General features: G+C 40.1%; 1 protein-coding gene across 2 annotated transcripts in view; it reads right to left on the reverse strand.

Moving 5' to 3' along the window:
- The window catches only part of SCFD1 (sec1 family domain containing 1), a 105,430-nt gene that overhangs the window by 41,305 nt on the left and 46,636 nt on the right, over positions 1–17,489 (reverse strand). The window contains exons 15-18 of one of the 2 annotated variants that reach the window (XM_075926991.1): positions 14,027–14,123; positions 8,853–8,920; positions 4,948–5,027; positions 3,936–3,998 (exon numbers count right to left, since the gene is read on the reverse strand). In XM_075926991.1, the coding sequence (XP_075783106.1) occupies positions 3,936–3,998; positions 4,948–5,027; positions 8,853–8,920; positions 14,027–14,123 (308 nt within the window). Of the gene's footprint in view, positions 1–3,935; positions 3,999–4,947; positions 5,028–8,852; positions 8,924–14,026; positions 14,124–17,489 lie in introns of both variants that reach the window. The other variant, XM_075926990.1, reaches the window with a different exon arrangement.

Below are 17,489 nucleotides of genomic sequence, written 5' to 3' on the forward strand. Positions count from 1 at the left end.
CAGAGCTTTGGAAGCACTGCCATATCAGGGAAGAGCTAATAGATTGGGACTTTTCAACTTAGAAAAGAGACTAAGGGAGGATATGATAGAGATTAATTAAATAATGACTGCTGGGGAGAAAGCAAACAAGGAAAAGTTATTATTTACTTGCTCCCATAACAAAGGAAAGTAAAAGGTAGCAGATTTAAAACAAACAAAAGGAAGCATTTCTTCACACAACACATAATCAACCTATGGAACGCCTTGCCAGAGGATATTGTGAAGACCAGGACTTTAACAATGTTCAAAATAGAACTAGATAAATTCACTCAATTATTACATGTTCTGTTGATTCTCTCTGGGGCACCTGGCATTGGCCACTGTTGGAAGACAGAACACTGGACTAGATGGACCTTTGATCAACTCAGTATGGCTATTCTTATGTTCTAATTTTTTTGAACCCTCTTCCTGTAGCATCGTGGTTCATAGGGTCGGCAGTGGAAAAAGAACTGAGCCCTATTTCTAGGTCTAAATGATGGGCAGTGAAACTTCCTCTGAGGGGCAGGCATGCATATCCCTGGTGAGCGACAGTAGCTCTAGAGCCCTGCAGGAAATGGCAGAACTTAACCTTGTTTTGGTTAAAGACCCACAATTAATTGAAGAGGATGCCCTTGATGGTTTTCTGGACTTTCTTAGGAAAAGTCTGATGCATGGGCCATGAGTCCTCGTGCATGACAACAAAGCAGCCATATATTTGGAGGAGAGATCAGTGGCATTGACTATGGATTGGAGAACATTTTGGCTGCATCTATCAGAACTTAGAAATGAGCTCTGTCCTGTTGTCTTGCCTCTGTCCTGTTGTAGAAAGCTATCAGTAAACACAACAAAGATAGTATAGTTCAGGAAGTTGTATTTAGCTATTAGTGCCTGGCAACTGGCTATCCTAAACTGAAGACTAAAAAGATGACGAACTTTTCTTCTCAACATATGCAGGTGTTTGTCCTTTTTATTCGTAAGAGTAGACTGTGGATGTTGCTATCACTACCAGGGCCTTTTAGAAGCAGCCTGGACCACCAGTGAGTTAGGAGTGGGTGAGAAAAACAAAAATTCCACCCCTTTTCTGGGACTTAGTAATGCTTCTGTGCAGGAAGGCTGAAAGAATTGGAGTTGTTTAGTTTAGAAGAGAGAAGATTGAGGGGGGACATGATAGCTGTTTTCAGGGATCTAGAAGGGTGTCATAAGAAAGAGGGAGAAAACTTTTTCATCTTGGCCTCTGAGGATAGAACGAGAAGCAATGGGCTTAAACTGCAGCAAGGGAGATTTAGGTTGGACATTAGGAAAAAGTTCCTAACTGTAAGGGTAGTCAAACACCGGAATAAATTGCCCAGGGAGGTTGTAGAATCCCCATCTCTGGAGATACTTAAGAGTAGGTTAGATAAATGTCTATCAGGGATGGTCTAGACAGTATTTGGTCCTGCCATGAGGGCAGGGGACTGAACTCGATGACCTCTCGAGGTCCCTTCCACCAGTCCTAGTATTCTATGATTCTATGCACTCTTGAGGAAATGCACTCTTGAGGAAACGCATATGGCAGGGCAATGCCAAACTGTCCTAGGCAATTCCAGCATAACTTCATTAACAGGGAGAGCTATTCTGTTGCATCTGGATAAGTAGAGGATGTCTAAGAGTCTGTACTGGGAGTCATAGATCTCTTCAAAAGGAATCTGTAGTTGTCCAGTAACTCTCTGACGATGGTCCTGGTACTGTCATCAAGAAAAAACGAATTAGGGGTCATCATTTTGTATGGAGACGAGAGTGGTAATCTTTCTGGCTCTGACAGAACTGCCTGATCTAGTGTGTAATTCTCCTTTGCAGGATCAAAGGACAGAACAGAGAATACTTTAGAGGGGAAGCAAGCGATGACTCCCTATCAGACTAGATCAACTCTGCAGGGGACAATTGACCCTAAAGTCCCTGATATGGCTGTAGGACAAATCAATACCTGGTCTTGGAGGACCCCACATGAGGGGATATCGATAGCTCTGAGTTAGAAGAGATAGAGATTGGTCCCAAACAGGTGCAATCTTTTGGGCAATTGAGGATACACAGGTTATGGAAGGAAAAGGTTCACTGGGTGGTGCAAAATCTTCCAATGAAGTACAATTTTAGTTCCAGTAGTGGTACTCTCAGGTTACGTCTACACTACAAGTTTTCTCGGCAAAAAATATACTAATGAGGAACTCATCTGTATGAGTCACAATCTCATTTGCATATTTTCTGCCGATCTGTTTTTGTGCTGGGGTTTTTGCGCAAAAAGAAGCAGTGAGGATGTTTTCTTTTTGTGCAAAAACCTCTTTTTTCTGCAAGATCCTTATGCCCCAAAAAAGGAGGTTTACTAATCTTGCAGGAAAAGGGGTTTTTGCGCAAAAAGAAAACGTTCACACTTCTTGTTTTTGCGCAAAAACGGATTGGCAGAAAATATGCAAATGAGATTGCGACTCATGCATATGAGTCCCTCATTAGCATTTTTTTGCCGAGAAATCTTGTAGTGTAGATGTAGCCTCAGCGCTGTTGAAGGAGAGTTAGATTCTCTGTTTGGGATGGGTGAAAATCTCCTTCTAACAATGGTTTTATCTCTCTGGAGATGGGGGAACACAATGAAGGAGGGCAATCCAGATCTGGGAGAGTGAAAATGTCCCGTGGAGTGGCAACAGATTCAGATCTCTCTGGTGTGAAGCAGACTGTACTTGTTCAAGCCATTGGTGCTGGAGCAGACTCTGTAGTCTATGCTGTGAATAGGCAATGCTCATAATGATTGATCTTCATTGGTTCTGTCAGACCTCTGGGTTTGGTAAGTGCTGACAATGATGGTACTGATGGATCCTTATCCATTAACAATGTAGCCCAATCATTATGGGCTTTCTTGTCATGCCTCTGGGACTTAGGATGTACTAAGTCTTCATGAGCTGAGCTGATGTGCTTTCTTAGTGCTGAATTTGACTTCTTTGAAGTGGATTTAGAGGAAACTAATCTCAGGCTTATGAGATTTTCTTGAATTCTTAACAAGATCCAACTAGAAAGTCTTGGGGGTGGGTTCTCTTGCGCCAGAGTCAGATTTTGCAACAGGAGGCACACTCCTTGCTGAATCAGAGTGCTGTACAGGGCTAAGGGTTTCCCCTGGTCTGGGTCCAATTCAGGCCTCATGACCTTCTCCATGAGGTATTTTGGGAGATAAAGTTCTTGCTCGTCTCAAATATGATGGGGAAACAATTGGGAGATCCTGTATCTTGCTGTGAAGTGGGCTTTCTGTAGGCAGAATAGACAACGGTGGTGGTCGTTGCTGATTGAGGATTATGGGCAGGAAGCGCAATTTGAAGCGTGAGTCCTGGGCATAGGCTGATACCTGAAGGGGTGGGGGTATGCTGATGAGGAGAAAGTGTATCCCCAGAAAAAAATCTAAAGAAATCTATAAAACACTACATTTTAATCTGTAAAAACTGTACAAGATGTTAATACTATTTACAAAACTAAATCTAAGGTGTCATTTTCTAAGCCAAAAGCTATGAACACTGGAGGTTCTGACCCAAACCACAGAACAAGGAGAAGAAGCTGGAGATACAGTTATTCCACCTAGCCTTTTAGCCCCCTGGATGGCGGCACATGTGCAGACTAACGAACACTAACTTTAAATTTTCCAGTTCCAGACACATGCGTAAACCCACACTGAAATACATAGGATTCATCATTCAAAGGAGAATTAAAAGATTTAGCTTATATTTTTTAAAACTACATATAACTAAATTAATTTCAACTGTAGTTTCAGCTTTATTAGGTGGAATCTGATAAAAACAGTTGCTTTAAAGCTTATTTATTACAGAACGCTCTGAGTGCTTATAAAATAAATCAAAGAATAAAAGGTTTACTAGGAATTTTGGTAGATGAATTAAAAAACTTACCCCATTGGTTTTGCTGTAGCATTTCCATAGCTGGTAGGAGCTGAAGCCATCTTGGCAAAAGCCCTATGAAACAAATGTTATAATCAAGTGCTTAATTTGTTTTCATTGTTATAATATTACATCTTCTTTTCCTATGAAGACCACCGTGGAAGACCTTTGGGTCATCTGAGAATGGAAATGGCTCTGCCTCTAAAAATTTGTCATCAGGTAATAGCACAAACTATAAACATCTCTCTCCCTTTATTAAAAAAATGAATCTCTCTCTTTCATAATTGTGACAAGGGCCCCTCTTATCCAGGCTACCGCCAGGGCTTGCCTCTCACTCCCAACCCCAGAGTTTGGGGTTTGTAGCAGGTCTTTGTGGTAGGGAGCCTGGCCACACCTCCTTGGACTCCCTCCCTAGCTGTTTCTGTTCTAGTGCTGGTATGAAACCTTTTTGGGCTGCCTTTCCCCCCCTCTGCAGCAGGCTCTCTGGCTTGACCTTGCCCGATAATATTCTATCTTTTGCCAATCTAAAGCCTATAGCTATGAGTTACAGTTAGAAACCCAAAGGAATTAGCGAGTAGTACCTAGAATTCAGGGTCAGGACAGATAAAAGATAGATTTCTCTTATTATAAGATCTAAGCTCTAATATTTCATAGATAAAGAAGCAGGTTGGTCCACGAGACTGAACTAAGGATATAAAAACCCCAGGAATTCTGAATTTGAACTAGGCTCTACTGAATTGCCATCAGCAAATTACTTAATTTGTATAAAGAAAAACTTATCAAACATACTGTTCAAAATCAAGTTTGATACCATTCTTACATATTAGAATTTGGTTTAGAAGTGTTCACATGTATTGTCAAATTAATGAGAATCAATGAGAGCAAAATTATGTAAGAACCACAATTTATCAGATGTAAAAAGTAATTATTTCCACAAGTCCTGCTTGCAGTAGTTGTTTATGTATCTGTTTTCAACTTCCCCCCTTAATGTCTACAGTTCTATGGAGAGAAAAAATTAACTTACTTCCATTGTTTTATGTAGTTCAAGGGAGTAAGATTACATCCTGCATCCATCAATGCTTTTTTGTATTGCTCCAAATCAGCCTGAAATCATAAATAGGAGAACTGCAAATGCTTTGCACTATTCTAAATCAAACTAGCCTTGCACAGAGAAATGGCAAGCAGATACTTTTCTCCTCTAAACATGTTCAATAAGCAGTATGAATGCAAGTTATTTTTGTTATTGAAAAGACAATTTAAAAAATTCAAACTAACTTTAGAAGCTGGCAAACAAACACTATGTGTAGAGTTGGTTAAGACTGTACCAGTACACACCCTTAAAATTTTCACTTCCATCTCCAATGGACACCCAAAAGCAATACATATTCAACTTAATCAAGCTTGCAACTTGCAAGCCTGAAATTCAAATCTAACCATGAGTGTCCTCATATGTTTCCTATCAATTATATCAAGGCATATCTAAACCGATTCTTTGCATTTGTGACATTATTTTGTCTGAATTAACTAATACAATTTTGTACTAGGGTGCAAGTTTGATAGGAATTTCATGCAACTAGCATACCATTTCCCTCCACAGATCAGCCATACAGCTTCCCAGCTGGAATGAATGGCTTTTTCTTGATCTTATTCAATACCCTCTGAATCCATAGTATCATAATTAAGGATGTGAAGGAGTAGTCGAGTAGTTGACTACTCAATAAGCAGAAGCTTATTGGGTAGCACTATCGACTACTCAATCATTCCTCCCACCCCTGCACTCTTAAAGGGACAGAGAGGAGCCAACGTCCAAAGACGCTGGTTCATTCTCTGATCTCCTGCCAGGTCTCAGGACAATCCTCACGCTGCCATCCTACATTTTTAAAAGGGACATAGCAGCTGACCTCCCCTACCCTTCCTAAGCTGCCCCTCTGCACTTTTTAAAGGGATGCAGCAGTGGCAGCCTGTTCACTTGTCTGTCTCAGCACAAGCTGGCTGCTGCTGCTGCAACCCTTTTAAAAATGCAGAATTACAACATAAGGGTTGTTCTGAGACCCAGCAGGGGACCAGAGAATGAGCCGGCATCTTTGCACACTTTTAAGTGCAAAGCGGAAGCTGGGAGTTGTGCTCAGATGCGGCCTGAGCCGGAAGTGAGTACTTTTAAGCACCCTTAACAACTAATTGAGTAGTCAATGGAAATCGACTACTTGACTAGTAAATGAATTGATACTTAACATCCTTAGTCAGAATATATGCACAGAAAAAAACCTTTATCCAAGGAATGATAAAGGCATCTCTGAAAGATTGATGACCCAGACCTGCTCTTCAACAGAATTCCTTGCATTTTCTGTTGACAGCGGTCACAAATAGGTCCACTTCCAGAAACTCCTAGGTATGGGAAGTGTGTTTGAGGATTTGAGGGTCCAGCTCCCACTTGTAATATAGGGACCAAAATGTCCTTTCAGATTGTCAGCACTTATGTTTTGCATGACTGGAAGATAAGAGGTTAACATGAAAAAGTGGCTAAGCCTGAGTTTCACTGCTTTGTTGCTGTTGCAGAGACGGAGGTATTGCATCTCCCTGACAGTTTACATGGAACACACAGGCAACATTGTCTATTATGACTTTCACAATGTGGCAGTTAAGTAATGAAAGGAAGTGGATACACATGTAAGACTGCTCATAATTCTAGAAGGCTGATATGTAAATGACTCGAGGCTACCATTTGCCTTGGAAGGTATGTTCCCCAAGGTGAACTGCCCATCCCACAAGTTGTGTGCTCAAAGCTATGGTAATGAGGTTGCGGAAAGGAACTCTTACACGGATTTTGGACAGGCCCTTCTACATATCCAATGACTCTAGCATCCAATGAGAAAGTCACCAACACCAACCTGTCTAGACTGTGCTTGATCCAAATTGTTCTGAGATAACCCTGGAAGCAGTGAAAATGTAGCTTGGTGTATTGTTTTATAAAAGTACAAGTTGACATAGCACTCCGAAGCTGAAGGCTTATTTGAATCTTGGCAATAGGTCTTGTCAGTGTCATAAATCTATTTACAAGGCAGTAAATGCTGATGTCACTGCATTCAGAGAAACTCCTAGAAAATCTACTCGTTGAATGTTAGTTACAAGGCACTTTCAATATTGAGTTGATGGCCTAAGCCGTGGAAAAGGGACATGGCTGTCTGTATCACAGAGAGGATTTGGATGTAGGACCTGCTCTTGAAAAGCCAATTGTGAAAGCAGAGGAAGATGATTATTTCCTGTCCATAAAGGTGAGTTGCTATTAGTGCCAGGACTTGGGAAAATATTCTTCAGGCTAAGCCCAGCAGGAGCTCTTGTTATAGATGATGATCCTGGCTGACTGTGAAACAAAGAAACCTCTTCTGAGAGTGGTGAATGGTGACATGAAAATGTATATTGAAGTTCAAACCAATCCCCAGAAACTAAATATGGAATTATAGTTTTGAGTTTCCATTCTGATTTTCTATGATTTCACAAAGTTGTCTAGAAATTTGAGATCTTTTTAGAATCCAGAAAATACCTGGAATAAAAACCCTTTCCTTTGTGCTGGACTGGAATTTGTCCCATGGATGTTATATGGTCTCTTATATCAGCAAATGTTCATGAAGAGTCCAAAGAAGGAACTCTATTATTTCATGATCACTGTCCCCTATACTGTCTTCCACTTTCAAGTTCTCAACTAGTTCCTCCCTATTTGTTAAAACCAAATCCAGAACAGCTTCTCCTCTGGTATCTTTTTCAATCTATACATGAGAACATCACCTCAATCTATTCCCTTCTTTTTTCATAAAAGGGCAAAAACAGCATAAAGAGACCCTATAAGCCCTGAATATGGCCGGGGAGATTTCCTCTGGATGTCAAGCTGAGTAATATAGCGGTAAACCTGCCTGCTAAGGATTCCTTTGCAAGCCCCAGTGAAAGATGTGTGCTGAGAGCTGCAGCACTCAGTACAGCAGAGATTTGGGGCAATGCTGTGGTTTGTAGGGTATAATTAAGGTTGTCTAAATTATGCTTGGAATCTGGCCAGACCATGGAGCAACCCAGGATCAGAAGTGTACAAGGTATCTTAAAGTCACCATACGCCTCCACAACTGCTGGGCTGTGGGTTTTGTGCTGAGCCTCAGACATAGCGTAAGAGCATAGGATTTTAAAATGTCTTAAAACAATAGGCTGAGACTTTCAAAGGAGCCTTGGGAAGGCAGACACTCAAATGGCAATGAAATTCAAGCTGCCTAACTACCCTGAACTGTTTTGAAAAAAACCTTAACTTTAACTATTTCATTATTTAATGTTATATAAAAATCGAAAATTAAAATTTAACAAAAATATTATTTGTAATTCAGGCTGGATCTATTTTAAAACCCAGTCATACTGAAATTCGATGCAGTAGATTTTAATTACATTTATTTCACAGGAGCTGTATGATTAAATCCTGCATACTAAGAATTAGTAAATGTGTCAGATAAAGATTTCATAAATAAACAGCATAATACTAGATTGTACTACTTAGAACAAAAATTATTTAATAATATTCTTACACAGATTGATTTCAGAGGAAATATATGCAAAAAAAAAAAAAGTTTCCTGAATTACTCAGGGATCACCTCAATATTCCAATAGCAGAAATTGTACCAAATGTTGCTGGAGTAAACTTGATTTAAATATTTTGAAAAGTGATATTCTTACTATTTGAAGCATATACACATTATCGTGATCCAAGTGTTTAGCTATATTTCATAACTGGGCAGAAATATCCCTGGTAGTAATAAATAATTCTTTAAAACTTTAACTGTAAATAAACTCAATCCTACAAGACTATACTGTATTTTTTTAAAGTAGATGTTTGACAAAGGTATTCACAAATATTGCACACAATTATTTATTTTTATTAAGATGCAAAGAACATACCTCTGAGGGTGCCTGCACTGAATTTATGTAATAGATAAGAAACAATCGCATCTTGTCTTCCGGAGTGCCTGCTGTGGAGGAAAAAAAGAAAGAGTTCCTTCTTTTCAAATCAAGTTATAAACTACACTAATACTATTCTGTATTTTATATACTGAATCCATCTTGCAGAGCAATTAGCAGCTTGCAAATGCTCTATAGTAAGGGTATCCGCAAGGTGTGCCGGATTCAGCCCAAGGCGCTTGGCAGGCCAGATTCGGCCCACTAGCCACCTCTTACCACCTTGCTCTTTAAAAAATAATATACATTTCATATAGACTGGAAATAGTACTACAGCACATTTATAGAAGTAAAACAAATTTTAAAAGTGTTACAAATTTGCTGGTAGGTTAACTACCAATTATGTATACGTATGTGCCAATTCTCAAGTCCACTGCAGTTTTCTCTGGGAAAAATTACTGACACTATGGAAGTTGATAATAAAACACCACCTGGATAATGCCTTTATGGATACATTATTATCAATTGCACTCAAATGCAAGTCTTTGAGGGGGAAAATAAATGATACATGGTACAAACTTCTTCCTTCCCCAACGTTTGTCAGTCATTGGTATTTCATTTCAAGCTACCTGTAAACTTAATGCACATTGGATTCAAGTCTTAGCATCTGCATCATCTCCACATTTTTGTGCATATATTATCTTTTAAAATCACACATCTAGCATTTATTAGCATAAGTTATTTATGTGCACAAATATGATTATTTTTGAAGTACAGTTTAGGAATCCCCATCAGTGACCGGACCTCAATTGTATGAGACACTGCAAAAAGTTCCTGCTCCAAAGAGTTTACAATCTATAGATAAGACATGACAACATGTGAATATGGACAGATAAGGGATAATAGGAATAGATTATAGCCTAATTTCTTTATCTCAGCAAGTTAAAGCATGGCAAAGTGCTTTACAGAAAGACATATTACCGGTGCTCATTATCAAAATGTAGTTCCAAAGTATCTCTGATTCCAACACTCCCTCCCCCTGGTGACACTCTAATAGCGTTGATATCTGGCTGCTCAAAATCAGCAATCAGGTGATCTGCCTCTATGCTCCACTCCGGGGAAAACTTTTCACTCTTAACTCTCACAATTATGATGCAACACACAGAAGGATGCTATGGAAATGGGTCTGTTTTCCTTGTTTAAGGTCTAATTTACCATAAAGGCAACACCAGCATGCTTTTAATCTGCCATTTGACATTCATTCTCCAGCAGATCATCCTATTGGTGAGGTGTGTTTTGCTGCTGTCCAGGCTTCATGAGCCACGGGAGTAAGGGGTTTCCCAGGATCACAATGGGCATTTCAACATCCCCGCACTAGAATCTTCATGGCCTGGAAAGAAAGTCCATGCTTGGATCTTTCCAAACAGAAGATGTGTAGATTCCTGAAGATGTGTATGTCATTCACTTACTCAGACTTCCCTCCATTTACATCAATGAAACATCCATGGTAATCTACCAAGCAGTTGCAGTTCCCTTTTCTACTAATATATTCTGTCACAAGATGGTATGGGGCCAAAACTGGGATATGTATGCCATTTGACACTCTGCTGCAATTAGAGAATCCCACTGATGCAAAACCATCCACTATTTCATATACACATTACCAAGAGTCATAGTCCTTTGTAACAGAATGCAATTAATGGCTTTACACACTTGCATTAACACTGCCCCAATGGTGGACTTCCCAACTCCAAACTGATTTGTGACTGACCAGTAGCAGTCTGGAATTGCCAGCTTCTCCAGTGTTTCTCCATGTGTTTCTTCACTGTGAAGGCAATTGTCATGTGGCGTCCTTGCATCACAGTGCTGGGACGAGCTTCAAACACAGTTCCTGGAAGGTGTCTTTCCCTATCCAAAAGTATTGCTGTAACTGCTCGTCATCCCAATCCTACATAACAATGTAATCCCACCACTTACTGCTTGTTTCCTGAGCCCAAAAGCAACAGTCCACTGTCTGTAGTTGCTCTGTAAATGCTAAAAGTTATCTGGTGGTGTTTCTTGCCCATGGCATACAGCTGGCAACTCTGATCCTGTTCAGACTGGAAATTCATGATATACTGCATGACCATCCACAATATGTTCATGACTATGATCACAATAGGAGAGTGCAATGTGGGATTCATTGTTTCAGACAGAGGTGGCAGGCACAGATAAGCAGTAGTTGAAAAATATAATGAAATACTGATGGAACATGCTGGAATGATCGAATGGATAACACTATATCATGGGAGGTTAAGCACGCATCATAATACACTGCAATCCACTCTGCCTTCCCATAACTCCTAGGGTACATCTAGACTACGTTCTTTTTTTCGAAAGGAGATATGCAAATTAGTGCCAAATTTGCATATCTTGGTCTGATCGCTTTTTTTAAAGTGTTTTTTTCCTAAAGTGAAAGCAGGTTTTTTTTGAAAGAACCCTGTATGCCTCATTTTTTAAGGAAGAAGGTTCTTTCGAAAAAGGGGGGGTTCTTTGGAAACTCCCCCATCTAAACTGCTTTCACTTAAAAAAAATGCTTTTAAAAAAGCAATTGGAAGATATGCAAATTAGTGCTGAATTTGCACGTCTCCTTTTGAAAAAAGAACGTAGTCTAGATGTACCCCTAGCTACAGAAGATGGTTAGTAGCACAATGTAATAGCTACCCACAGTGCATTGTTCTCCCCGTTGATGTTAGAGCACCAACTGTGGATGTGCTCTGCCAACATTCATAAGTGATGCAATTATACTGGTTTTTGATCACTTGTCGAACTTGCGTTGCCTGTGTGGTGTAGACAAGTCTTCAGTCTCATTAGCTTTCCCTGACCCAATGACTATTCATTATCATTAATCCTGGTAATGCATAGTAATTCATGATTACATGAAATAAACCAACAGGCTAAGATGGAGTGACAATTCCTCTTTAGCTATAGCATTCACCTTAGATTTGGGACATCCAAGTTAAAGTACCTGCTCCAATTACTATTTATACAAAATATAACTGCTCCAGTAGGACAGACTGAGAAAGGTGCACATCAGAATAGCCCACTGCATAAAGCATTACTGCAATGTGATACACCACCTCTTCCTACTGCTGTTTTCCTTTCGAGTTTAGTTCCTTCCTTATCAGGTGCTGAACTGCAAACTTCAAAAGAAGCTTTTGCTGAAGCACTACAGGTCGAAGCTCTCTAGTCTAGCACTCTCTGATCTGGCAACATCCATGGTCCAGCATGAGTTTAGGTTTAGTTTATTTTTCATGGGTGTAAACAAGTTTCCTGTGGTCCCATAAAATGTGTTTACAGATACCAAGTTCTGGCTCCCAGTGTTCTGTGCTGATATTTAGCTCTAATTTATCCCAAATATAGAAGTGTTGGTAATGCTGCTAGACAATATTGACCTCCTGGGTCTGATAAATTCTCTGGTTTGAACCAGTGAGGTCCCAATGTTGCTGGACTAGAAAGGTTCAACCTGTACACTCTCACCAGTTATCACTTTATAATCCATAACTCGACTCCACTGAGATTTCCTCACTAACCCCTTAGCAATCTGGCTTCTCTTTGCACTAAATATCGGCTAATTAAATTATAGATTAACTTCATGAATTCTTATCAGTTAGCCGACTATTCTATAATCCTAAGGCAGCCCGTTTGCAGGGAGAAGTCTGAGCTCCCGGACCTGGCACGAGCTGAAAGTGAGCCAGGCTGACTGCCAGCCTGGCTCCCAATACACTTTAAGTGCAAAGCCGCAGCGGGGGTAGGTCCAGGGCCCAGGGACTGAGCTGGGCTGCTGGCCAGCTTGCTAAAAAATTTACTGGCAAGTGGTGGTGGGGCAATACATGTAGTCTATAGCATTAACCTATAAGCTTTTGCTTATCGGTTAATCGACTATATTATTATAGCCCTACTTTGCACCAATGATGTACATAACCAAATGTTTCCCCTGTGGAAGCATTTACCCGTTATCATCCATTGGTTGGCAATATACATATATATATTTATACACACACACACACACACACACACACACACACACACACACACACACACACATCTAGGAGCACTTTCTCTTCCTCATTCACAGTGCCTAAGTTGCATTTGCCTAAACACATTTCATTTTTTTGGCTATGCAGGACACTGCTTTCCACCTCACTTTGCTCTAACCACTAGTTCCCAACCTTTCAGAGGACTGTTCAGATTCAGCTGCCAGGCTTGAGGAAGGCAAACTTTTGTCATGGGGTGAGATGTCCTCTCACTGTTAGCAGTAGTTGCTGGTAGGCATACAGCCCAGACTCACCCCTCCTTATCACTAGTATCTTACTTATGTCCTTGGACAACTTGATCTTGACACACACACACACACACACACACACACACACACACACACACACACACACACACAAAACACCACACCCTTAATGCTTGCATTGCCCTAGTCACCTTGCACTAGACCTATATAATGTGTCAGTTGGCATGTCTAACAGTGTAAGACCACCTTTTTTCAGTTGAACTTAGGGCTTCACTATGCTACAAAGTTAAGTGAACATAAGGCAGCTTATGTAGACCTAACTACAGATGTGTACATAGAGCAATGCTAGTCTAATGCTCCTGCTACGCTGACACAATAAAAATAAATCTTGATGAGAGGCATAGAGCTTATGGTGATGTAGTCAGAAAGACACAGAATCAGGGTAAACATTGCATTGCTTATGTCATCCTAAGTAACCTTCACAATGCACCATGACAACTCTGTTCACCATTTTGATCCCTGCTGCCCTCCAGTCAAGTACCCAGGCATATACCCCTCCCCTTCTATAGCTCAAGAAAATTTTGAAATTGCTCTGTCTGTTTGGTATGGAGAGCTCACATAGCAAATGCGCTTCTTCCTGGAGTACACAGGAGGTGCTGGATCTCCTAGGTCTGTGGAGTGATGAGGCTGTGGGTCTGTGTCTAGAAATGAATAAATTCCCTAGCTGTTGTAAAAACCTCTTCTCATTACACATCTAGTGTATTGTATATGCACTTGAGTAATCTGACTGATCATAATGTGCTATAGAAATTTACTCAATGAATGGGCCTACTTGATTCGTTATCAAAACTCAAAGAAAGTTAGTTAATACCAAATTCAGATTTGCAGTACTTACCATCAGGGTCAGAAATCATGTCCAAGAGAGATTTATCAAGAGTGGACTTGCTCATTATTTTTTCCTCATACTCAAAATACACATCCAGTTTCCGTGCCTGTTCAAGAATAAGTGTTATAAATAAAATGATTCAACTGTGAATATATACTTCTCTATTTTAACAGACAGATTAATTGATTAAAGCTACTTTCACATTATTCACTTTTCCTACTTGGTGAAGGAAAAAAAAATCAGTCAATCAGTGATCTAAACACAAAAATACTCCTGTGCCACCTTAGTGAAGAAAATGAACCAATCCTCTCAATAATCTTGTCCAGTATCAGTATTACTCCTTAGAACCAATATATTAGGGTACAGAACACAAAAACTTAAAAATAACCAAAAACTACTGGGTTGGGCAAAATCCAGACAAACTTAAGCTGGACAATAGGAGTGGATCAGAGAGTGCACTGTATTGTTACTTATGGTGCTTTATCACAATCATCTCAAACAAATCTATCAGAATGTTGCAATATATCATTGTGAAAGATTAGGTTAAATCCACAACACACTTTAAATGAGTCTGTCAACAAAGCAGTTATCTAGTGTGCTATCCACAGGCCTGCCAAAGGGGGGTGGGAGAGAGAAGGCAATTGCCCAGGCAATTTGAAAGAACCTGGAGTCCCTGGCTGTTCCCACTGGCAGTGCAGTAGGAGTAAGGCAAGCTTTCTGCCCACCCTTGCTCCACACTGCTCCCAGGGTGGCCAACATGTCCCTGCAGCCCTGTGGGGGGGGGGGGGGGGGGAGTCTCTGTGCCCTGCCCTGACTGCTTACTCCACAGCTCCCGTAGGCTGAGAACTGTAGCCAATGGGACCTGCGGAGGCAGTGAGTATGGGGCCAGCGCAGAGACATCCTGGTCCTCCCACTAGGAACCACAGTGAAAGGGGTGTGCTGGTCACTTTCAGAAGCAGTCAAGGTAAGTGCTGCCCCCCTATCTCAGCGCAGAGCCTGAATCCTGAACTCAAACTCTCTCCAAGAGCCCAACCCGTCACTCCCTCTGCACCAAAACTTCCTCCCAGAGGCTTCAGTCTCAACCTCCTGTCTCAGTCTGGTGAAAGTGAGTAAGGGTGGGGAAGAGCAAGTGACAGAGGAAGGGGGAGGGGGAAAGGAGGGAGTGAGGCCTTGGCGAAGGGGTGAGACAGGGCATGGCCTCAGGGAGGTGGCATAGTGGAGGGTGGGGCAAGGGTCTTTGCATTTGTGTAATTAGATAGGTGGCAGCCCTACTTGGCTTGGCGTGGAATTGCTGTCAGTGGACCTGGCTATCCAGATAAACATAGGAAGTCTCTAGACAGAAAAACATGAATTCCCGTAGTCTTCCATATAAATCATGAAGGCTAGCATTAAGAAAATTATGTCACCTGACCGTATATCAAGACTTCATTAATATTCAGGCACAAGACTTGGAAATAATGTTGTTTGGCTTCATCTGGAAAAGGTGTTTCTCACTATTCCAACACCAAGTCTTTATATAATCATTAGGACAAATTCTGGTTATCCTTTCTTAGGGAAAAACAGGCACCCACCACTTGCACTGAGCAATGCTAGTGTCCCATGGATAAAACTGTATGTTTTGTGATCATGTCATTAAAGAAAATATCACATGTTAAGAATGAATAGGAAACCATACAACCAGCATTTTGAAAATTGAAAATATCTTCTGAGCTATGCTGTGTATTTTTAAAATGGAAGTGTTTGACTCAGTCCCATCACTACAGAGAGAAGGGCAGGCTGCACCATCTTCTGCCATTTTCTCTGGAGCCTTACTATCAATCTATATACAAACTTCCCCATTGAAATTAACATGTAAAAATAGATACCAAGATATGACCTCATATTAACACAATTAATTAATAAAGTATCTTCTTTGATAAGGGCTGAGAGTTTTCAAATGGCAATTTAATACTTTCTATTATTCAGAATGAACATTTTATTCTTAATGTTATTAACGTCAGGCTATCTTCCTTAAGTCTCCAGCCTCTAAAATGAAAAAATAACGAAAGCAAAACAAGTCTTCATTTGTTCAGAGCTTCAGCAATAAATATTTGCCAGTCTACTCTGTGAAGAACTGATGCATTCTTTCCAACTTTACACTAAATACTCAGATGCTCCAGAAAACTGCCAAGACATCAGAGCAGGTGATTAATTTCTGGTTTCCTCTTGGTGTGTTTTAGAAAATGATCCAAGGCAATGGGGAAAGCAGCTGTAACTGGACATCATAATCATGAACACTAAATATCATAAAAATTAAACTCATGAAGTATACTAGCAAAGAAAATGTGAGCTATACATTTCGGACTGTATAATTATTCAGAGGAGTTTTCAAACTGATTTTCATTAAATAAATATTTATAGTAGATTAAAGATGAAACAAATTCTGTCTCCTGCATCTTATTTTGATTAGGTTTAAGATATTTAAACTTAACACAGACATTTATCACTGCCAGTTATTTGGAGAGCAAGGAAACGGCTCCATCTGGATCTAACAAAAAGGACACACAGAAAGAAGTTTCATCAGCAGATTGATGATATTGCATGTCATGATATTATTTCATGAATATCTCCAGCAGCTGTGCATACAAAAGAAGGCAGTAAAAAACTTGAGATTCTTGAAACCTCATACCTGAGAACCCTTTAAGAAGAAAATAAGTCATCTATCATCATTCTCTGGGAGCTTACCAACAGGAGAGAGAGGGACCATCCTATGGTAAGTCCTTCTACTTCGAAGAAATTACACAAGTCAATAGCACATAACACAGAATTAGCAAAAACATGTGACTTCTGTCCATTGCCATGAGGGGAGAATCAACAGACTAATGTTATTTCCATTCTACATCCCTCTCTGAAAGCTGGTTGATTTCCAGAGAAACAGAAGATGTAAAATGCCGTTGGAACTGGCTTGCCACCACCTTTTCAATTATCCTTCCAATAAAAAGGAAGTTTTTAACAAGACGATCATATGAAAAGTCAACGTTGCAAACTATCATTTTCTATAGCACTACTGTACTGCTTTTCAATTATTGAGTATGAAAGCTGGCATTTAAGACTCCATGCCAGTTTTTGCAAGAAAACATAATATAGGTCACCTGGTTAGTTGAACCAAATTCAAAGAAACATTAAAAAAAAAAATCAACCTAGCAATAACTAATTCATTTATAGATATGATATTTAATATAACTTGAATATCAACTTTCACTCAATGTTAGTACAGGGAGTCACCACAATAAATCCCCCCGGTATACATATGTTTTGCACTGAAGTTGTTGACACTTGTGTTATAACTGATGCATTATAAGCCCTCCCATTCCCCGCTCTTAAGTGTCGCAACCTCCCCCATATCAATTTGCGCAAATGAAAGTAAGCTGCAGGAAAAAAAATTCCTCACTTTAAGTTGTTTCGCTATAAATCCGTTGTTATCTGAGGAGTC

Source organism: Pelodiscus sinensis, chromosome 4 (assembly GCF_049634645.1).
Source record: "Pelodiscus sinensis isolate JC-2024 chromosome 4, ASM4963464v1, whole genome shotgun sequence".
NCBI classification, from domain to species: domain Eukaryota; kingdom Metazoa; phylum Chordata; order Testudines; family Trionychidae; genus Pelodiscus; species Pelodiscus sinensis.